This window comes from Schistocerca nitens, chromosome 5 (assembly GCF_023898315.1).
Source record: "Schistocerca nitens isolate TAMUIC-IGC-003100 chromosome 5, iqSchNite1.1, whole genome shotgun sequence".
In the NCBI taxonomy this organism is placed as follows: domain Eukaryota; kingdom Metazoa; phylum Arthropoda; class Insecta; order Orthoptera; family Acrididae; genus Schistocerca; species Schistocerca nitens.
In genome coordinates this window covers 177,042,035-177,066,747 of record NC_064618.1, presented here as the reverse complement: position 1 = coordinate 177,066,747, position 24,713 = coordinate 177,042,035, and the positions used below count along the sequence as shown (strand labels likewise).

General features: G+C 40.8%; 1 protein-coding gene across 1 annotated transcript in view; it reads left to right on the top strand.

Moving 5' to 3' along the window:
* Positions 1-24,713, top strand: part of LOC126260328 (uncharacterized) — a 72,540-nt gene that overhangs the window by 37,321 nt on the left and 10,506 nt on the right. The window contains exon 2 of the mRNA XM_049957653.1: positions 6,885-7,356. Coding sequence (XP_049813610.1) covers positions 6,885-7,356 — 472 coding nt within the window. The remainder of the gene's footprint in view (positions 1-6,884; positions 7,357-24,713) is intronic.

The following is a 24,713-nucleotide window of genomic DNA, read 5'->3' as shown; positions in this document are numbered from 1 at the left end:
ATCTGATGATGTTCCTTCCGTTCAACTTCAGATATCTGTGCAACATTATTAATACTGTTACTATTGTCTGATTGTAACCGTAAATTGGGGGTCCTACAGTTGTTATATCTCCTCGCTTGAAACTGTGGACCTTCATTGAGATGGGCCACAGTTTCCCGAATAGGTGCCTCTTTGATTGTTTCTTCTATTACATTGCCCATGGCTATCCCCATTATTCCTGTTCTGCTGATGTTAAAAATTTCTGTCTCTATTACAATTTTGACCCTGATTGAAGTTACCACCATCTCTGATTCTGTAGTTGTTACCACTGTGATCTCTATCATTTCTGTTATTATATACATCTACATCCATACTCCGCAATCCACGTGACTATTTGTGGAGGAGGGTACCTTGAGTATATCGGTTATCGCTTGTATTCCAGTCTCGTATTGTTCGTGGAAAGAAAGATTGTCGGTACGCCTCTGCGTGGGCTCTAATCTCTCTGATTTTATCCTCATGGTCTCTTCGCGAGATATACGTAGGAGGGAGCAATATACTGCTTAACTCCTCGGTGAAGGTATGTTCTCGAAACTTCAACTGAAGCCCGTACCGAGCTATTGAGCCTCTCTCCTGCAGAGTCTTCCACTGCAGGTTATCTATCCTACCCGTAACGCTTTCGCGATTACTAAATAATCCTGTAACGAAGCGCGCTACTCTCCGTTGCATCTTCTCTATCTCTTCTATCAATCGTATCTGGTACGGATCCCACACTGGTGAGCAATATTCAAGCATTGGGCGAACAAGTGTACTGTAACCTACTTCCTTTGTTTTCGGATTGCATTGCCTTAGGATTCTTCGAATGAATCCAGTTTCTGACCTGCTATATTGTAGCTAAATGATAAAGGATCTTTCTTTCTATATATTAGCAGCACATTACACTTCTCTACATTGAGATTCAATTGTCATTCCCTGCACTATGTGTCAATTCGTTGCAGATCCTCCTGCATTTCAATACAATTTTCTATTGTTACAACCTCTCGATATACTACAGCATCATCCACAAAAAGCCTCAGTCAACTTCCAATGTTATCCACAAGATCAATTATGTATATAGTGAATAGCAACGGTCCTACGACACTCCCCTGCGGCACACCTGAAATCACTCTTACTTCGGAAGACTTCTCTCCATTGAGAATGAAATGTTGTGTTCTGTCATCTAAGAATCCTTCAATACAATCACACAATTGGTCTGATAGTCCATATTCTCTTACATTCTTCATTAAACGGCTGCGGGGAAGTGTATCGAACGCCTTGCGGAATCCAATATACACGGCATCTACCTGGGAACCCGTGTCTATGGGCCTCTGAGTCTCGTGGACGGATTACGTGAGCTGGGTTCAACACGATCGTCTTTTTCGAAACCCACGCTCATTCCTACAGAGTAGATTTCTAGTCTCCAGAAAAGTCATTATACTCGAACATAATACGTGTTCCACAATTCTACAACTGATCGATGTTAGAGATATAGGTCTATAGTTCTGCACATCTGTTCCACGTCCCTTCTTGAAAACGGGGATGACCTGTGCCCTTTTCCAATCCTTTGGAACGCTACGCTCATCTAGAGACCTACGGTACACCGCTACAAGAAGGGGGGCAAGTTCCTTCGCCTACTCTGTGTAAAATCGAACTGGTATCCCATCAGGTCCAGCGGCCTTTCCTCTTTTGAGCGATTTTAATTGTTTTTCTATCCGTCTGTCATCTATTTCGATATCTACCATTTTGTCATCTGTGCGACAATCTAGAGACGGAACTAGAGTGCAGTCTTCGTCTGTGAAAAAGCTTTGGAAAAAGACATTTAGTATTTCGGCCTTTAGTCTGTCATTCTCTGTTTCAGTACCATTTTGGTCGCAGAATGTCTGGACATTTTGATTTGATCCACCTACCGCTTTGACATAAGACCAAAATTTCTTAGGATTTTCTGCCAAGTCAGTACATAGAACTTTACCTTAGAATTCATAGAACGCCTTCCGCATAGCCCTCCTCACACTACGTTTCGCTTATAGTACATGTTTCTTTCTACTGCCCTATACAGCCTGTCTACACATGGTAAACATTGGTCTAGACAGTCGTCAGGTCCGTGTACTAAATCCCAATGCGACCTTTCTGGTAATCTCCTTCTGAATCCACCAATTAATGTCCTTTTGTCAAATGGCCTGTGAGGGTGTGCTAGTTTCTTTAGCTGATTCTTACAAAATTCTTTCAGTGTACCATCCCTTTTCCTATAGTTCAGACGGTTCAGAAATTCACTTTCAATTATCCCTTGTTCAGCTTCTGACCTAAATTTAATTAAAAAAACTCTTTTAGAGACTTTGATATCTCCCAGTGACTTAAATTTAGATTTACCCACGACAGAGCTTTGACTTCAAGGCATGTTTTAATAAATCTGATGTTTTGGTCTTAGCTCATGGTTGACACAAAACTTACTCTACAGTGATATAGAAAATCCACTGGATGTAAATTTTCTGATAGAAAACTTTTAATTCGAATGTTGGACCATGCAATACCATTGTTTGAATACAGATTGTTGTCAATGAATTTTTCCTGAACAACTAAAAATTTTTGGTCTAGAACATTCACATTATTTATCATACTGTTTTCAGCATTTGCTATTTTTTTATCTAAACTGCTTAAGTTCTGTTCAATTTTCCCTCTATGACCTTCTATTGAACTATGATGTCATTAACATTCTTCTCCTTTTGCGAAGATTGTGCAACTAACTCAATTTCCAAAACAATAAATTTATTTTATGATGTATTCAATTTTTCATTCACACTTTTTAATCCATCTGACAACCCACTTCTTAGCTCGGAAACCTGATTACTTAGTTGGTCTATTTGGTATTGTACCCTGTCCATTTTATCGGTCTGTTCAGATCGTATTTCCATTAACGGATCATCGACTGCACTAAATTTGCCATTGTTGTCAGTTTTTATTTCTGTGTATTGATCATTAACTGCACTAATTTTGCTATTATCATCTGTTTTTGTTTCTACTAACTGATCAATAGCTGCTCTCAATTTTGCTATAGTCCACTATGTATGTCGGTTTTCACTGTTTCTTAGCTTTCTACACTTTCAATTGGTTCAAACGTATCTAGGTTGGGTCCTACAGCTTTCACAACTACATCACTATTCATTTTGCTGGCAATCACACGAGTTCACTAAGGATGATTAATTTCACAGATGGTTTGTACTTATCTTTCCAACATCTACATCTACATGGATATTCTGCAAATCACATTTAAGTGCCTGGTAGAGTCTGATATCCTTCGTCGTAGTTGTCAAGTCCTCTTTCAATTCATCTTGTCCATCATTGTTGATATCGTATCAAATTCTCTTCACTGTTTATATCATTTTGTTGAGCAACTCTCTGCTCTTCTTTCGCAGGGTGACTGAACTTTTATAAATGTAATTGACATAAATTACTGTTCCTTCTTCTTCTTCAAAAGACAAAACTTCGTTAACAATGAACAGTCGGCCGGTGTGGCCGAGCGGTTCCAGGCGCTTCAGTCTGGAACCGCCCGACCGCTACGGTAGCAGGTTCGAATCCTGCCTCGGGCATGGATGTGTGTGATGTCTTTAGGTTATTTAGGTTTGAGTAGTTCTGAGTTACAGGGGACTGATGACCTCAGATGTTAAGTCCCATAGCGCTCAGAGCCATTTGAACCATTTTTGAACAATGAACAAATCCCGGGCGAGCCCCGACTTGTAATCTTACCCTCCCATACAGCACCATTAAAGTTCTCATTCTTTGCACAACTTTTGAAAGTTTCCAGAGGAGTAAGATTACAAAAGAAGAACTTTTTACTTACCTTCACTATCTCGTTGTTGTTGCCGACGGCTCAAAGTATTGTCTAGGGGTACATTCTTACAGCTGAAATTTCGATTTTGTAGCTTCTTTATGATAAAATAGCTGTTTAAGGGTTGCTTGTTGCTACGAATATCTTATTATTTATTTTATTCTTATAAATCACACCGACTTTACAATTGTTAATTCAGCTGTTACACCCATACATTCTGCAGTACTCTCAATTGCAAAGAGGCAAAGAGTTCACAAAACATAAGAGCTTACAAACTTTCTCGGAAAGAAAAGACTCTTTACCAAATGATATCATTAATTTATAAATAAGTCCACAATTAAATTTAATAATTAGCGTTTGATTGCGCAATCAATAATACGAATTTTAAGTATGCCAGAAATTTTGTAATTTCAATTGTTCTTAAAAGAAGAGTAGTTTTCACTGTTAGTACATATCGATTGTAACACATTACTTTCTTTTTTGTACATTTTAGTCTTCAGTGTAATACATCGTATAAAAAATCATACGAAATCTTATAGTGCAAGAGCTGAGACAATTTTTAACCTATGCAAGAATCGACAGCATGCATGGTAAATGTTATCTCTATAAAAGAAAGGTAATGTTAGAGGAGGATGATTCAAACTAGTCCGATGGCGCTTTCATTCCTGCTCAAAGACTCGTACCCCTAGATAACAGTTTTCGTCTGAATAAAAAAGGCTGAAAACGAAAACTGAATTTTGTAAACGTCTGATTTCGTTGGTGAATTTTATTTCCTGGTAGGACAAGAAAACGCCAAAACAAAATATGGATTTAGTGAAAGACTTATTTCGTTTGTCAATTACCACGCGATTATGCTAGAGGATAGCTGTGTAACTCATACAATCCACATTTATTTGTTTTACGGTGTGCTGGTGATAGACTTCCTTAGATATTTGACGATTTTGGCTGATTCCGGCAACAGATCATCGATTATGCGATCAATGAATTTCAGCAAGTCATGTCTTTTCTCGTAGTGACGCACATTAAGTTTGCTTAAGCTGACATTCAGCTGCCACACTTTCCGAAAGGCTCTCTTCACTGGTATTTCTTAACGCTTTTCTAAAAAAAATAAAAGAGAGGTTTAATGGATCATAGAATATCGCCACAGCCACGAATACAAATGCTGTGGCTCTGACTTAGCTAAAAAAAAATAAAAAAATAAAAAAAAACTTATTTCATCCGTCACACAATTCCTATTACTCCTATAGAGGATTCACAGTGACTAAGTGGATTACGATTTACAGAGGAACGCACCGTTTCCATGTTGCATGGAAAACGAAAACGACGCATTGTTTGATTTTTTCTCTTAAGAACGAAGACTGTCCTATATGATGACCATCAAACGCTTTCTTGCTCAGACTCTACCTGCGTTCTGACACATTCAGTCCAATGTACTAGATTAACATTAGGACATAAACCATGAAACCACGTTCCTGCTGACTTTCTTTAGTCACGTAAAGTAGATTCGCCTTCTCCCAGAACAAGAAAAATAGTAAATAAGACTGGTGTATAAGCTGGAAAAGTTTATTATCGTGCTCGACCTCCCGCCTTTTACGGAGTGTTGCATTGTGATGTTATTACAAAATACAGTCATAGGTATACTGATCCACTAGAGTGAGAAAATCACCTTTGTACACGAATACTTATGGTACAAGCACTCACCATTATACGTGCTTATGACTCATTGGCCTTTTAGGAAGAATGTGGCTCAATCAGCCACCATGCCTCCTCATACACTGATATTGGAGGTGCTGTGAAATGCACTGTACTGTATGGAACAATAGCGCACTATATCCTAAACTTTCCCTATCATATCCAATTTGAGAAATATCATCACCTTGGTTAGTTTCGCTTCATTGAAACGAGGAAACAGGCTCTTACCTGACGGTCCTCTGTAAATCGTTTTCTCCTAATTTCGGCATGCTATCAGTACGACGAAGAGAGGTGGTCCAAGCATAATACTGTACTTTCGTAAATCGGGTTTCAAGTCCTTTGAGACACCTTGCACGTAAATATCGCCGTAAGTTATCTGTTTCTTTTGTTAATCAGTAACGGTGGGATCATACTTTTCTAGACGTTTTCCTGACACGTTCAGCTCTAATAACGATGTCTCTCTATTTGATACGCCTTACTGAGTCCCGAATTTCATAAAATCACATAATTCCTCATAATGGGAAAGATTGTTTTTGTAAACAAGCCTCCAATAGAAAGCAAGTGATGGGAATCAACAAAGAGAATCATGCGACCACAGTAAAACTTTAGAAGAAAGGAGCTAATTATAGGAATTTAATGTACCAACTGAACACGTTAAGAGTTACGTGAATAACCACGAATAAAGAAGGATGTTTTAGAATTAAGCAATCCATCTGTTCCAGATACAAAACATGCATGGAGCGTAAGATTATATACAACTTGTAGATAAAAACCAAATTGCAGTCCCAAAAGAAGGTGTACATTGAAGGGAGGCGGTAACTAAGAATAAAATTAGACAAGCTTGTGCTCATTAAGTAAACAGTAAGGGAGGCAAGGGAGAAATTTCGAAAACTAATCACATTTTCGAGTCAAGGATAACGGACGACTCTGTAATTTTGTCAGAATCAGATACGGAGAGGCTATAGTGACTTCAAAAGATCGTAAAAAATAAATATGTATTCAGAATACGGGGAAACCAAAGCATCTTTGATCGTAAGTTTGTTTTATTCAGTTCAACAATCTCTTTCGATTGTTATGATTATCAGGTGGGTCTTGATTGTTTCCAGTTGTTATCTGTCTCCTGCCCGTGCCGCCAAAGTCTTCTTGGCTATTTTTGCGGTATCTCTATGAATGTGGCTTTCATAATTTTCCGATACCTTGGTTTCACTTAATTTCATTTGCACTATTTACGTCGTAACCAATTATTTGCGAACAGGCATTTATCATCTTAACTAATACGCTACTGTAGAGCCGTTATTATGCTCTAGCTATCTTTAAAATGACTGTTTAACTCATCCCAGTTTAACTTTTGCAGAATTTTAAACATCCTGTCGGTGGGCTTATAACACTGAGGGACCAAGCACGCAGAACTGTTTGCACTGCAGCTGTAAGCACGGTGTACAAACGACAGCCCTACATCCTAGGTCCTGGTTCGGACCTGTACGTTGGCAGCAGATGTGTGATCGTCGTCTTTCTGAGGCCCCTTGATTTCTCGGGAATTCGTTCCTCCATCTATGTTTTTGTAGGCACTTTAGGATCACTACTGCCCACCCTGAGTGGAGAAGGCCCATGTGCTGAACATCTTGTGAATGATTATCAGCTACCTCCAACTCCTGTCAGCGAAAGAATTATGTCTCTCCGAATCCCGCTGTCTGGAGGTAAATTTATTACCCGCATCACTCCATATGATCCCACTTTGGATGCTGATGGAGACATTAAAGATCGGTTCTATAACCTGCTGAGCACAACCATCAAGAAAGTACCACCTCCAGCCGGCCGCGGTGGCCGTGCGGTTCTGGTGCTGCAGTCCGGAACCGCTGGACTGCTACGGTCGCAGGTTCGAATCCTGCCTCGGGCATGGGTGTGTGTGATGTCCTTAGGTTAGTTAGGTTTAAGTAGTTCTAAGTTCTAGGGGACTTATGACCTAAGATGTTGAATCCCATAGTGCTCAGAGCCATTTGAACCATTTTGAACCACCTCCAGACAAGCTCTTACTACTTGGCGATTTCAACGTCAGAGTTCACAAACATCTCAACTATGGAGCAATATGACAGGGAATCAAGAACTTCGCAACTGCAACGCTAATGGTCCACTGCTACTTGTTTTATGTGCTGAACATGAAATCTTTATTACCAATACCCAGTTCCGCCGGCCTAATCGCTACTATGCCACTTAGATGCATCCTCTCTAGAATCACAGGCACTTCCTTGACTATATCATTACCAAGAATGTGATAAATAAAGATCTCTTTGTCACCAGGACAGTGAGAAATGTCGATGACTGCTGGACAGATCATAAGCTCCTTTTTTGTCGATTGAAGATCTCAATCTGTCGCCACTCTAAACGGTCTGTCCACAACCTGCCCAGACGGAAATTGGACACTTCTTAACTTGAAATTCAATTCTGCTACGGATTACAGAAACGTAAGCTGGCTACTCATCCAGTCACCACTAATATTACAAATAAGAAGTGGGCCACACTTCACACGATCATTACTGATTCAGCTAAAGAAACAATTGGATTTGTGAAAAAAAATGACAAGACTGGTTTGGTGAAAATAATGAAGAAAATATGCTTCTGATCAATGCCAGACAAGAATCCCATACATCCTTTCTTCAACGTCCGTCTTCTCGTGCGAAGAAATCACATTTCATCGAACTTAACAAGAAATATCAGAAACGAATTACGGATATCAAGAATTACTGGTGGAAGAACTGCAAGGATTATCTGATGCCAGTGACCTGAAAAACTCCTATGCAGGTGTAAAGGAGATATATGTTCCAATTCGATCCTTACCAGGAACACCGAAGACTGTTGACATTTCCATCACTTAGTGTGAGAATGATAAAATCTTAGTGCGGTGGAAGGAACATCTCTCTGCGCTTCTAAATCGTTCCTCCAGTTTTGCTGAGGACTTTTTATACAATGCCCTCTGTTACCTCAGCAACCTCAAATGGCACTTCCACCCACATACAGAGACACTCAGACACTTTATCAAAAATCTTAATCAGTTACGACCAAGGAAAGCTCCTGACGTTGATAACATTCCTCAGGAACTGATACAAATGGAGGTACACCCTTGAAGACTAGACTTTTTACACTGATTTAATCTGGGAAACTGGATAATGGTTCTCGGAAACCCTTGATAATAGCTTAATATCAGCACTATCTTCAAGAAAGGCGACCGTTGTAAATGTGGGAACCACCATGGTACGAGATGCATTCAAGTTCTAAGGGCTCCGATATTTTATCTAATTAACTACTCACCCGAAATCGATGAAACTGGCGTTACTTCTCGACGTAATCGCCCTGCAGACGTACACATTTTTCACAACGCTGACGCCATGATTCCATGGCAGCGGCGAAGGCTTCTTTAGGAGTCTGTTTTGACCACTGGAAAATCGCTGAGGCAATAGCAGCACGGCTGGTGAATGTGCGGCCATGGAGAGTGTCTTTCACTGTCGGAAAAAGCCAAAAGTCACTAGGAGCCAGGTCAGGTGAGTAGGGAGCATGAGGAATCACTTCAAATTTGTTATCACGAAGAAACTGTTGCGTAACGTTAGATCGATGTGCGGGTGCGTTGTCTTGGTGAAACAGCACACGCGCAGCCCTTCCCGGACGTTTTTGTTGCAGTGCAGGAAGGAATTTGTTCTTCGAAACATTTTCATAGGCTGCACCTGTTACCGTAGTGCCCTTTGGAACGCAATGGATAAGGATTACGCCCTCGCTGTCCCAGAACATGGACACCATCATTTTTTCAGCACTGGCGGTTACCCGAAATTTTTTTGGTGGCGGTGAATCTGTGTGCTTCCATTGAGCTGACTGGCGCTTTGTTTCTGGATTGAAAAATGGCATAAACGTCTCATCCATTGTCACAACCGACGAAAAGAAAGTCCCATTCATGCTGTCGTTGCGCGTCAACATTGCTTGGCAACATGCCACACGGGCAGTCATGTGGTCGTCCGTCAGCATTCGTGGCACCCACCTGGATCACACTTTTCGCATTTTCAGGTCGTCATGCAGGATTGTGTGCACAGAACCCACAGAAAAGCCAACTCTGGAAGCGATCTGTTCAACAGTTATTCGGCGATCCCCCAAAACAATTCTCTCCACTTTCTCGATCATGTCGTCAGACAGGCTAGTGCGAGCCCGAGGTTGTTTCGGTTTGTTGTCACACGATGTTCTGCCTTCATTAAACTGTCGCACCCACAAACTCACTTTCGACACATCCATAACTCCATCACCACATGTCTCCTTCAACTGTCGATGAATTTCAGTTGGTTTCACACCACGCAAATTCAGAAAACGAATGATTGCACGCTGTTCAAGTAGGGAAAACGTCGCCATTTTAAGTATTTAAAACAGTTCTCATTCTCGCCGCTGGCGGTAAAATTCCATCTGCCGTACGGTGCTGCGATCTCTGGGACGTATTGACAATGAACGCGGCCTCATTTTAAAACAATGCGCATGTTTCTATCTCTTTCCAGTCCGGAGAACAAAAATCGAAGGCCTTAGAAATTGAATGCACCTCGTATGTCGCTGTTGTCAGCAGCATGTAGAATTCTCGCAAAAGGTCTATTAAATAGGCTCCAAATTAATTCAGAGAAGATTTTGCCTGAATCTCAGTGCGGCTACAGAACCTCCACAGGCACAACAGACATGAAATATTCTTCTAGAAAACTCCAGTAAAATGCAGAGAACAACAGAAGCCTCTATAGTTTCCTACGTCATGGAAAAAGTCTTTGATTTAATGCCTAGATCTGCCATGTGGAAGATGCTAAGAAATTTGGATATCCCGATAACCTTGTGGATCTGATTCAAGTTTTGGATGATGGCATGTCTGGGCAGGTTTTCATGGTAACGCTATGTCGGGTTTGTTTACAGTCACTTAATGTTTGAAACAAGGCTGTGTGCTTGCTCAAAACGCCTTTGGCCTGTACGTGGCTGTCATGCTGTACGAATTATCTGAAAACAAACCAGCCCTGGAAATTAAACTTCGTTTTGATGGAGGTCTCTTCAATCTGGCAAGACCACGTTCACCAAGAAGTACTGCCAGTCAACTGATTTACACCTACATGTGATCGCTTTGGTCTTACCATCAATGTGGGAAAAGCAAAGGTACTCGCACAACCTGCCCCAGGATTAACTCTGAGTTCAATATCTCTAGCCTAGACACAGCAGTGGAGCAAACTAAGCACTCTTCATATCTCGGAATCATCTTTTCTAAGCAGTGTACCTGCGAACAAACTGTTTGCAAAAGAATTGGGGCTGCTTGTGCAGTATTAGTATGGTTAATACACAGAGTCTTCATGAATAAATACCTAATGCTGTATACCAAACTCATGTTGTACAAAGCTGTTGTCATTTCTATGCTCCTGTATGGCTATGAACCTGGGACAGTCGCCGTGGTATAAAGAAACTTGAACGCTTCCACCAAAAAAATGTGACCCACATTTCGGTTCTCCAGAAAGCACATCTAAGCAGCACTGAGGCAACCATCATCGCTCATCAACTATGATGGTTAGGTCATGTGCATCTCATGAGTAATACGAGACTGCCCCACCAAATCCTTTATGGTGATCTCTACTCTGTCAGTAAACCTCATGGAGCCCTTCTCATCAGATAAAACGAACATATCATGAAGACAAGTGGCATAAATGTAAAAACATGGGAAGATTGTGATGTGGACCGCTTACTGCAGAGGAACACTATATCCACAGCTATTAACTTTTTGAAGGAGAACGCCACATACACGAAGACGCTAAACGAGAAGTTTTGCCAGGATTGTTCTGTTCAGGCACCGGAAACACATCCATAAGTTGAACTGAAATGCTTATCAAATGGAGGAAGAAGCTGTGCATACTCGGAACCGGGTTGCAGCCGACGACGAAAATAGTTAAAGTGGATAGGACATTCGAGTACAGTTATGTCCCATAGCGTGCAATATCTGAATCGCAGGAAACAGCAGAGATCGTTAGCCCAGGTTGGACCCGCTTTGGGTGTGGACTGCTTACAGAACATGTTTACAAATATCAAGATTCAGCTGCTAATTTGCAGAGTAACTTTAAAAAAAGTCAATAACGGGAAGGTAATTAGTTGATGTATTCGGGGAAGGTGGCCCAAACACCGAAGTCATCGGTCCCATCAGATTAGAGAAGGATGGAGAAGGAAGTTGGCCGTGCCCTTTCGGAGGAACCATCCTGGCATTTGCCTTAAGCGAGTTAGGTAAATCACGGAAAACCTGAATCAGGATGGCCGGACGAGGGTTTAAACCATCGTCCTCCCGAATGCGAGTCCACTGTGCTAACCATCGCACCACCTCGCTCGGTTGGAAGTTAGATCTGCAGGTAAAAGGTATTTTTAAGTGTTAGCCTACATACTGAGTGTCTTTCCTTTTGTTTTTTTAGGGAGGCATTTATTTCAAATATTTATACTTGCCCATAGTAGAATCTATTGTACCTTGTATGTTTATATATCTATCAGATTTATAACAGTTTCCGGAACTCTTGAGAATGGCTTAATATAAAGCACAAAGTCGGTAGTAGCTGCATAGTTTTTTGAACAGCCGCTGCAAAAGTTTTTCATAATTAATGAGTTACGGAATCAGCATATAGTAAATCTAATAAATTGACATAATAACTGAATTTTTCCTTAAACCACCAGAAACAGGACTTGATACACACTGATAGTTAAGATGGAGATACTCGTAATAAATAGGAAACAAAACATTTATTCGTAACTTGTTCAATTCAGTGCTTAAGCTTACTGGTGTTTTGCGTATGATAGGCGTTGTTACTGAGTCAGCGAGGAAGGCTGTCAGCACACACAAGCATTTGCAACAATATTTTCGTTAAAGCTCATGTTTTATTCATGTGTCATTACCGCATTACATATTCATACCACAGCAAAAACCGTGTGAATGCATATTGATGAAAATTTCGAATGAGTGTTGGTGAAATATCATGTGAAGATCTACATTTCATTAATCCTAAATTCATTGTGCGGCTGAGAGATTACGAAAACACAGGCTTTCCTTTTCGACTGCAGTTCCACGTCCCCCATATATTACTCTCGCACGTACTCGTATAATGTAGAACGCATTACTTTTCTGTTAATCGCACGCATTACTGGCTTATAATAGGGAAATTCTGGCATGTTGTAATGCAATTGGGAGTGAGATTTCAAATCTAAGATATTACTTCGTGCTATTACCATAAGTAAATGTTTTTGCAATGAGGGAATTTGTGAGTACATATGAATCCACACCTACAATATTCACGATATTTGATTTTCATCGTTCTATGCACGATAGTGCACGGTACCAAGATGTTCCAAAAAGCTGCGAGCGAAAATACGATTTTTGAGGGTATCATGTCTCGGGACCTATTGATCACGGTGATAAGTGGAGAAGTGTTTTGGTTAGCCTTGGCCAAGCGACCATTAGTATATCTATCTGAAGAACCTGCATATTCTAGCTACCCTACAGTACATGCTCAAAATTTGAACATTGCACACATCCTCTATGTAAGGGCAAAGTGAGAAAATCCTTTTTTTTTCATTCATTTGGTCGAGGATGGGTCTCTTGTCTCTTATAAAAGCACATTTACTCATGGGCAGGTTCCTGAGAAAAAACCGAAGGTCCATGACTTTTTTTTTGTACCAAAAATACGAATTGTCGGAATGGCCACTTTCATAATTTTTATTCATGGCAAGTATTCGCAATTTTTGTCATAGAATACTAAGATGATGTTCTCGAAGAAATTATAAATTCTTTTCCATATCATCATCCCTCACCGAGATCCAAAGGCTCTAAATAACCATACTTGTTAAGAAAACCTCAAAACCGGTATTTCGCCGTTATTACATCGTGGGATGCAATTATCTAAACAACTAACACAAAAAAGGCTCAAAATTTAACTGTACATTCATTAGACATTTATCTAGATCATTTTCAAGTATTCGAGACTCTTTATCTCTTATCCAGATATCCTCTAAAAACTGTGATTTGTGGGTACCATAAGTTCTATAATCTATATTCGTGACAAATCGTCGAATTTCTTACATTATGTTATTAACATGATCTTCTAGGAAAATTTAAATATTTTTTTCGATGTACTTATTCGTTAGAGATATCAAGAGGTTCATACTTGACGACCTTATGCATGTGAAATATATGCGTAATATTCGGTCTGTGGCGTAAATGCAGTTTTAACTTACTTAATGAGAAAATGCCATAGGTACTGGGGTCTTTGCAAGGGTTCTGAAGTCACAAATCTATGTCTTTAATTGTCATTTTTTCATCAGTAAAATTTTATGACGTGCTGTTTCTGTACAAGGAGCGCTTCAATCTTACACAGGCTGTCTGGAAAGTATTCGATGATACCACCTGACATCTTACAAAAAATAATTTTGTCATACGAAATTCTCCGTATTTGTCATTGAAACATGTGATTTTTTGGTATACGGGGGTAGCTTAAAAATGATGTACATTTTCATGCAAAACATTGTAAAATGAACCTGCATTAGATGGAAGTCGTTTTGCGTTAATCTTTTACTATGCGTTATTATTTTTTTCATCATATGTGTCAAGATATGTACATGTGTCCCAGCATATAAAGAAACTATCAGAACTTTACTGACCTACAAATTTGCGTTATATCAACAGCACGTCCTGCTGTAACTGGAGGAAAAATAGGGAACCAGCTGAACCGTGCTGCCGTCGGAGAACAAAAAGTCGAATATGTTGCTCTTTAACTGCCTCTGACTGGAAAGCTGTCTCAAGTGTCATTCTGAATCCATAAAAAAATTTTGGCAAGTGGACATATTCGCCTTGTTTGTGCTGAAAGAGTGTCTCAGAAATACAGTGATAGTGAAAGAGAGAGCAGACAATGCCAATGGGAGCAGTGGGAGCCAAAGAAAGAGCAGACTGTGATGCTAACTGAGTGGCAGCAAAAGAGAAAGAGTGATGGATGTTGATAGTAGCCGGCCGGTGTGGCCGAGCGGTTCTAGGCGCTTCAGTCTGGAACCGCGCGACTGCTATGGTCGCAGGTTCAAATCCTGCCTCGGGCATGGATGTGTGTGATGGCCTTAGGTTAGTTAGGTTTCAGTAGTTCAAAGCTCTATGGGACTGATGACCTCAGATGTTAAGTCTCATAGTGCTCAGAGCCATTTGAACCATTTTTTGTTGATAGTAACAGTGGAAGCAATAGAGAGACGACACAGTGGCAGTTAAGAGATGAGTGGAGACCCCTTCCCCTGACTGGCGAAATGTAAAACAGTTTTCCATTTTACCGCAACCTTTAACCAACTTCGTAACATTTCCCTGTCTATGAGTCAAAATACAGAGCAAACCATCTCTAATAACGTTTGTGGAAAGGAGACAACTGTAGTTGAAGAGAGAGACAGCACAGTGTAAGCGAGAAAGAGAGAGGCAGTGGCAATGGAAGAGAAAAAGAATGGGACAAAGACAATGGCAGAGGGAAAGATAGACAGTGAAAGGCGCAGGAAGGAGAGAGCAGTAAGGAAGAGCGAGAAAAAGGTATGAAGAGAGCTACAGAGGGACACACGGACAAGGCAAAGTGGCAATGGGAGAAAAAGCTGGCAATAAGAAGAGAAACATATATAGACACTAACAAGGACATGGAGATGATGAGTATTGAGGCTTCACTCCAAGGAGAGACTGGGTAAAATGATTTAGAGTGTTCCTCGATAAAAGAGTTTGCAGGCCGAATTGTATTGTGAGGAAGGCCGAATGAGGACTGAGGCAGCTCCTTCCCCAGTTTTCTGTGAGAGTCTTTTACAGAGGGTGATATTCACCCTTTTTTGTTCTCTGACAGGATCAGTTTTCAACTGGTATATTCATAAACTGAATGCAGATAGCTACAGATACCACAGCTATAGAGTCAAATTATCTTGCTGCCTTCATATAACCTTCCTTTTACTTTGTTCGAAGACGAATGTTTACACTGAAAGTGACGTACTCAGTTTCCGAGAGAAGAAAGTTATTTTTCAATAAATTTTTATTTGGTAATTTCTTTTCTGCTCTACTCACATCTTTACTGGTGGTCTAGGCTTTTGGTTTTAGTTTATGTGAATGTGTTTTGTTATGCTTTGTGCATTTCCGAATCTGTGAGTCCATACTGAACGGGAGAGGCTACGGCACGCCGTCAACCCGTAACGAAATACGTCACAGCCGTTGTAATAATGTGAGTTGAAGCATACTGTCAAGTCGTTCTACTAAACAGATGAGATGAAGTTACTGTTCACTGATATTACATTACCCTGCTTAGATTTACCAGTGTAAATCAATGTGAAAATAAAACGGAAGTCGCAAGCACAAGCAGTAGCAACATCCGAGAATGCCCCTCGACAATATAGTGCACCCGCCGAACACCGCCACAGTTTTCTGTGCACAGATACGTTTGAGTAGTCTCTCCAGTTTAGTGTTGAGCTGACTGGTATGGGCAGCTTGCTGTCTCATAAATGTTATTCTTTTGCTTTCTGTGTTTTTTTTCTTTTTTCAGGCCGACCGCTGTAGCCGATCGGTTCTAGGAGCTTCAGTCCGGAACCGCACTGCTGCTACGGTCGCAGGTTCGAATCCTGCTTCGGGCATGAATGTGTGTGATGTCTTAGTTAGTTAGGTTTAAGAAGCTCTAAGTCTAGGGGACTGATGACCTCAGATGTTAAGTCCCATAGTGTTAGAGACATTTGAACTTTTTTTTCTTTTTTCAGAGTTAGTTCCATCATATTAATAATCGACATATTCAGTGAATGTAATGATGGCCGTGCACTACATGTATGGTTGGCAGATGGCAATACAGTAGCAACACGTTAGCGTTGTGACTAAAATCCCGCTGAGAAGCGGTTAGCCTGTGTTCAAACGTTTGCACGACTCCACCTACGCTTTCGAGCCAAAAGCACATATGAGAGTTTCAAATGGTAGGAGACAACGAGACATACAAAGAACTGTGCTAGACGAGTGAACTTTTCGTACTAAGGAAGAAATTTAATCAGTTAGTACAAGAAGAAGGGAAAACGTTAGTCACGTCACTATTTCCAACGTTGTGCATGAAAACATTCTGTACCCGCATCACACTGTGATAAATGAATGCTGGAAACTTCAAATAAGAGGAATATTCTGTCAATCTTCTCTGGTCATCGGGGCTCATTTCGAAGTGTCACTCATCACTGAAGACAACTCTACTCCAGTCAGAGGGATTCTGGCCGATAATGTGTCTGGAACCAATCCGTACATCGTTGAGATACCAACCTGACTGTCGCCCGCCTTACGGCCCGATTACCAGAAGTAGTGGGGTGTCACTTCTTTTCATGGCAAGACATCTTTGGTTTTAATCCCCGACACCCTTCCGACATAGTGGTAAGTCGACGATTTTCTACGCTCCGTTATGTTACCCTTCATGGCAAGCCACCATGGGACTACATTTCAGCAAGATAATGCCCGCTGGGACAAGGCGAGTGTTTCTCCTGATTGTCTTTATGCTTGCCAAACTCTACTATATCTAGACTGTCTTTATGCTTGCCAAACTCTACTATATCTAGACTGTCTTTATGCTTGCCAAACTCTACTATATCTAGACTGTCTTTATGCTTGCCAAACTCCACTATATATAGAATGTCTTTATGCTTGCCAAACTCTACTATATCTAGACTGTCTTTATGCTTGCCAAACTCCACTATATCTAGACTGTCTTTGTGCTTGCCAAACTCCACTATATCTACACTGTCTTTATGCTTGCCAAACTCTACTATATCTAGACTGTCTTTATGCTTGCCAAACTCTACTATATCTAGACTGTCTTTATGCTTACCAAACTCCACTATATCTGGACTGTCTTTATGCTTGCCAAACTCTACTATATCTAGACTGTCTTTATGCTTGCCAAACTCTACTATATCTAGACTGTCTTTATGTTTGCTAAACTCGATTATATCTAGACTGTCTTTATGCTTGCCAAACTCTACTATATGTAGACTGTCTTTATGCTTCCCAAACTCCACTATATCTAGACTATCTTTAAGCTTGCCAAACTCTACTATATCTAGACTGTCTTTATGCTTGCCAAACTCCACTATATCTAGACTGTCTTTGTGCTTGCCAAACTCCACTATATCTACACTGTCTTTATGCTTGCCAAACTCTACTATATCTAGACTGTCTTTATGCTTGCTAAACTCTATTATATCTAGACTGTCTTTATGCTTGCCAAACTCTACTATATCTAGACTGTCTTTATGCTTGCCAAACTCTACTATATCTAGACTGTCTTTATGCTTGCCAAACTTCACTATATCTAGACTGTTTTTATGCTTGCCAAACTCTACTATATCTAGACTGTCTTCATGCTTGCCAAACCCTACTATATGTGGACTGTCTTTATGCTTGCCAAACTCTACTATAGCTAGCCTGGTCGCTGGATCTCTCCGCAATTAAGATCGTTTGGAGCATTATGGGCAGGGCCCTCCCACTATCTCGGAATTTTGGCGATATAACGCGCCAACTGGACAGAATCTGGAACGTTATTTCTCAGGAGGATATCTAACAATTCGAGCAATGCCAAGCCGAAGCTTGCATAAGGACGTGACGTGGACCAACGTGTTATTTACTTTCTCAATTTGTGCAGCTCTTTCTCTTGATTATTGTAAGAAATTTTTTTTGTGTACATTTATATGTCACTACCGATTTCCGTCCAATTCGAATATCTCCTTCGTGGTGCGTCTTTTTTTCTCTTACTGTGTCTCTTTGGGGCAATGTGCATAAGATTATTAGTACTTTTTGGTGACAGGAATACATCCTTGATTAGATTTGGAACCACAGCTGACAGTAATGTTTACGGTTAATGAAAAGCGCGTCTTACGACCGGCTTTGCTAGTAGAACACCTTCAGGTTGCATATGGTGCTAAGGTCAAAGCACAAAAACGTTTGTGTCGTGACTTTAGCACTACTCGGCAACCTGGAGGTTATATATATATTGTTATAACAGAATTGAGAAAGAAGTCTTTGGTGTATGGGAATGTACGGAAGTGATTTGAACTGTCAGAAATCCCAAGAAGAGACTAGAAGCGCCTGAACTGTTGTGCACTAGAAGTATGACGAAGGCCCACCGAACAGCTTTTAGTCCGAATTTCGTAACTCAGACATGCACAAAATCCACGCTTGTCTTTTGTTTTGTGGCTTGATGGAAACCAAAGTACCAGCTGTCAGCAACATAGCTTCTTCTTGTTGTAATTTCTCCTGCGTTTCTCGAATAACGTACTGTTCCCACAGGCAGAACGTTCGGTAGTTCTGCTGTAGTAAAGTCAAACAAATATTTGTAAGGGCTTTAAGAGCATTTGTTCACAAGAAGCGAAAGTCGTCATTCCAAAGTATTGTCCTGGTTGTTGCACTAACATTGCAATCTTTCCTATTACTGTTGTGAAAATTTTGTTAACTAACCCGAAAGAGCACCAAATGAAATATGTAAGCAGTTCTGCGGTTGGCTGAGCATAAATGTTTTCAAACTGAATCCATTCCGTCTGGATGGCATAAATTGCTTGAAAGGTAATTGCTCATTCAACTACAGTAGGTATCCGTTAATGACAAACTCAAGACATCGATAACATGCAAAGAGGTATGTCATACTATAGTTATTCATAATCTTCAGAATTTCAAATGAAAAGTCGTTAATTGAGGGGAAGCATTTCGAAAATTGTCAGATCAACATTAAATTGTGGGTAACAAGCTGTCACACTATTGGCTACTTCTAACTTAGCAATATACCGATAATGTGAAAGGGTACTTATTTGTACATGATCGTGCGTAATGGCAAGGTATCAGGCTGTTTCAAAAGATTTCTATTGAAGGGAAGCAGTATCTGGACAAACTAGAAGCGAACCAAGGTTGTGTTAGTAATAAATTGCAGTTACGTAAAAGGAAACGGTTGCCAGACCAATTAGGCAGACTTATACCCGATGGTGGCATGGTTCGCAAAGGAAGTTAACTATTGGAACTGACTCTGTTTGATATTGAAATAGTGTTTTCTTGATATGATAGAGGACAGTACTGCAGTTTTGCAAATAATCTACCAGTGGTGTTCTCGCCTTAAATTCAGTTAGACGAGGTCCATAGACAAATTGAGTTAAAAATTGGGAAAATATGGAGACGTTTCTGTTTACAGATGCTATGATTCCTAATGATTCATGACATCTACGTGCCTATAATGAAGCTGCGCTCCATAGACTAGTGGAGGTAACAGTCAGCGTGCCTGTGAACAGTAAGGAAAGAGAGACGGAACTAACGACCATTAAGACGATAGTGTTAATAAAGGTTACGATGCGGATATTGTTAATAAACTGCAGCTTGAAGGTAATGATAAAAGAAGAATAAACCCAGCGATTAAAAAATAGAAACGGTCCCTGTGCCAAATTATGGAACAGCTTCGTAAAACTCACGAACATTTTTGAACCGCATGGTGTTATAATAACGTTCCAGACAAACAATGTAGTAAGATATAACTTGAAACATGACGTTGGTAAAAAGATGAGTAAGTTCGAAAGACAGGGAATTTATAAAATTCAGTACGCATCCTGCGATGAAAGTAGATTGGGCAGACAGGAAGGACATTTTCGGTCAGATACAGGGAACATAATGATGTATTCAGACAGCGTAATTATCACAGAAGAGCTGTTGCAAATCATGAGTACTGCAAAGGTAGCCCCCCTTAAAAGAACTGAAGACGATTAAGAAAACTCGCAGTTGAAAAGAAAAGAAGAAAATTCTAATTTCTGTAAGAATTTAAGATCGCCACTCCTGAAAAGAATGATGCTAATATGACGGTAATCCCACAAGTAGGATTTCCTATGTTTTATGAGTACTGAAGTCTTTTTGTGTGGCAGTTATTCACAGTTATGAAGAGTGCTTCACGCGCTGTGTGTAAACATGCGCACGCCATACCGAGACGCTCAGTCTTGGCTTGGAAGCCGTTGAGAATGAATCTCCCGTTGGATGTTACCGCCAAGTGCACGCAGTTATTCGATTTTTGAACGCAAAGGGCACTGCGCCAATTGAAATCGATCGCCAATTGAAGGGCGTGTGTGGTGAGTCGTGCATCGATGTCAAAAATGTTCGTAGGTGGTGTAGAGAGTTTGCAGCTGGTCGAACCGAAATTCACGACGAAGAAAGGAGCGGCAGACCGTCAGTTTCTGGGGAGACAGTGTTGAAGGCTGAGCAAAGCATGCGTGAAGATCGGCGGATCACCCTCGATGATCTCTGCACGTTGGTTCCTGAGGTTTCCCGAAGCACCGCTCACAGAATTTCAACGGAAACATTGAACTACCGGAAGGTGTGTGCCACGCATTCTTATTGAGGACCACATGCGCCAACGCGTTGATGCTTCCCGCTCATTTCTTCACCACCTTGCAGCCGAACATGAAAACTTTCTGGACTCAATCGTCACGGGTGACGAAACCTGGGCATACCACTTTACACCTGAGACCAAGCAACAATCACGCCAGTGGCGGCATCCTTCTTCGCAGCATGGCGGCGAGCTGGTATGACATGGGCATACAAAAACTGGCACAGTGTCTATAAAAATGCATCGACAGAAATGGAGATTATGTCGAAAAATTGTAGAAATAAACGGGATTATGTACTTATAAAAAAATAGAATATCTTACTTTTCTGATTACCCTCGTATTTTGAATGCGCAAAGTAATGACAACGAAATAAGTTATCTTAACGCGACTTTTGAATTATTTTAAGGCAGATACATAATCAAAAATTGTCAGTGTCTCTTTCACGAAGTAACTATAAACTGACAACGGTGAAGTTCGTAAATGAGGAAAATATGGGCGACCAATACGTATAGCATTACGGTTGAGGTAACAGCTACAATCACGTTGGAACACAGTGGATGTGTCACTTCATAACAACTTCGGCGCCACTGCATAAGCGTAAACCTTACTCTCCGGGAGCCCACAGCAGTTTCCCACAGGACGCAACCTGGTGAAGTGTGCCTTATGAGACGGGACTATGATTCATAAAGTTGACTTTTATGTAAGAAGAAGACACACAGTCCTCTGTGTTTTTATTCTATTTATTTTGTGAACGCCGCAGTTTTTTTACGTTTTAACCTCATGAGCTAAATTTTACAACCTGAGAGCATTGTCTCTCGAAAAGTGTTGTTGAGTTTTGTTCAGCATAAGTGGTTCAAATGGCTCTGAGCATTATGGGACTTAACGTCTGAGGTCACCATTCCCCAAGAACTTAAAACTACTTAAACGTAACCAACCTAAGGACATCACACACATCTATGCCCGAGGCAGGATTCCAACCTGCGTCCGTAGTGGTCGCGCGGTTTCAGACTTAAGCGCCTAAAACTGCTCGGCCACACCGGCCGGCGTGCAGGATACAAATTGCGTTTGAATGTTAGCAATTCAAAGCTAACAGGTACAAAATACTGTGAACTGAATTAGGAAGGATGTCGGTATGAACGGAGGCAAACATACGGTAGACCATGAGTAGGACGGGCCTTGTACAGCCATAAACCTTAGTTAGTTGCACCTGGAAAGTGTCTAGTAGAGCCCCACTGGCAGTTCTAGCGCGTAAACTGGCGTCATGTGGTTCACCAGACTGAAGCCTGTAACCAGTACTCGGAAGCAGGTTTGAACTCTGTTTAACTATGCAGAACGTGTTTATGATTTACGATATGAAGGGGAGTTGAAACACCCTATCCCAACAATGTTAAATTTAAAGACTTGGCTTCCCTGTATTTCAGGAACCACTGTAGCCATTGACATGAAACATTTACAGGACATTAAACTGTATGTTCTGAGTCTGTCGAACCACAATAATTGCATTTCAGTCACTGCTTTCGGAAATACAATTTTTAAATTACACGGTTAAAATTTTGTGTCCCTTTTTTTACGTTATCCTAAATAACATAACATTATGTTCTTCTATTTCGAGGATAAGTCAATTATTATCCGCAAAGTAGTTATAAAATTTTATCGTAATCAAATAGGAAACATAAAAGAACATCCTTTTCCGGCATAGTCTCCTTGCGTTTCAACGCAATTGGTCCATCGTTGTACAAGCTTCCTGATGCCCTCATAAAAGAATGTTGTCGGTTGAGATGTGAGCGAGGAATGCACCGCTTCTTTCACTGTTTCGTCCGAGGCAAGTCGACGGCCCTTTAATCCTTGTTTGAGTGGACCAAACAAGTGATAGACAGAAAGGTCAAGATCGGAACGATATGGAGGATGATCCAGTTCTTCAAATTTGAGTTTCTGTAGCGTTTCAGCAGTATGGGCGGCAATATGCGGACGTGCATTGTCGTGGAACAACACAACGCCTTTTGACAGCAATCCTCGGCGTTTGCTTCGAATTGCGGAACTTAGCCTGGCAGTAAGTATCTCACTGTAACGTACACTGTTTATTGTTGTGCCCCTTTCCCCACAATGTTCCAGTAGTGGACCTTGTGCGTCCCAGAAAACCGTAAGCATCAGTTTTTCTGCGGACGGTTGTGTCTTGAACTTTTTCTTGCACGGCGAATTTGAATGTTTCTATTCTATACTCAGCCGTTTACTCTCCGGCTCATAATGTTGGATCCATGTTTCGTCACCAGTAATGACACTGTCTAAGCAGCTGTCCCTTCGCTACCACAGCGATCCAAATGTTTTTGCAGATGTTTAAGCGCGTTTTTTTCTGTAACTGTGTGAGTTGTTTTGGGACCGTCTTGCACAACTTTTATCAGACCCAAGTCTGTTGTGGATGATTTCGTGGACAGAACCGTGACTAATTTGCAGACGATGTGCCACTTTGTCAATAGTTAATCGTCTGTCTAAGAGAATCATTTCAGGTGAACGCTCAATGGTTTCTTCATTTGTGATGGTAAACGATCGTCCGACTCCTTCATCGTGCGTATCTCACTTGTGCTACCATTTACAAGTTTTTCAATCCATTCGTAGACACTCCGTTGTGACAAAACACTGTTCCCGTACTGTACCGAGTGTCTTCGATGAATTTCGGCCCCTGATACGCCTTCCGGCCACAAAATACGAATCACTGAACATTGCTCTTCTTTGGTGCAAATAGACAGCGGAGCAGTCACGATTAACAGCACGGTAGCGATAACGAAACTAACCTAGCAGCTTGAAAATTGCAAAGATATAACAACAAATAAACAAAGCATGCGTCATCAACGTAAAACGACAGTACTACCCAAATAAACAAAAATATAACCTAATTTCGGATAATAATCGTAGTTCACTAGACTCAGGATATGTATGTCATTACTCCCTGAAAAGTAGAATACTCTACTCGACGTGGTTTCTGAGATTTAGGGAAACATTCAACAGAAAAATTAAATTTTCAGGAACGGCCTCTGAAGTTTCAAATGATTGTAACTCACTTAATATATGACAAATTTTATATTTTTAGTCAACCAGAAGCCCTCTGCACCATACTGTATATCATCCTCTTCATCTTTTCCTAGTTTTTTCTTCTTTCTGGTCTCATTAGTGGCCAACAGTGCTGCATACTCTGCTATATCAATGCGAATCCGGTCCAGCAGTTCAAGTTCTCCGATGCAGTTTGCTCCAGGCTTAATTCCCATATGCTGTAGCACTTTCACCCTACCAATGTTGTCGTCATTAAAAACAATAACAGCATCAGTGACCCCCCCCCCACACAATTTAATGTCCTCATTCCAACAAAAACATTTGCTGGTAAGCAAATCCATATAAGATTACTGAACGACTCACTGGGATATGGGATTTTGAGTCTGACCATGCAGAGACTTCTTCAGTAACTCAGGATCTGCCAGGTCTCTGTACATAGGTTTTATCAATGACTACTGCTGGAATGGAATGTTTATGGCTGCATGAATTGTCTGAGTACTGGGCATTCCAGTAATTGCACCATGAATCAGGTCCAGGAGGGCAAAGGTGGTGTACTGGTTTTTCATCGTTAGTCTGTGGAAGAAGATAGCCCATACTACCTGCTTCATTTCCAACAAATCCTCATTATTATTTCTAATGGCCATCCCATAATACTGCTGTGGTTCATCAATCATTTTGTCTGTCAGCGTGCCTCTTATGGTTGTACCATCAGAAAGTTTCTTCTCACTCAAATTTTGTTTCAACTTTC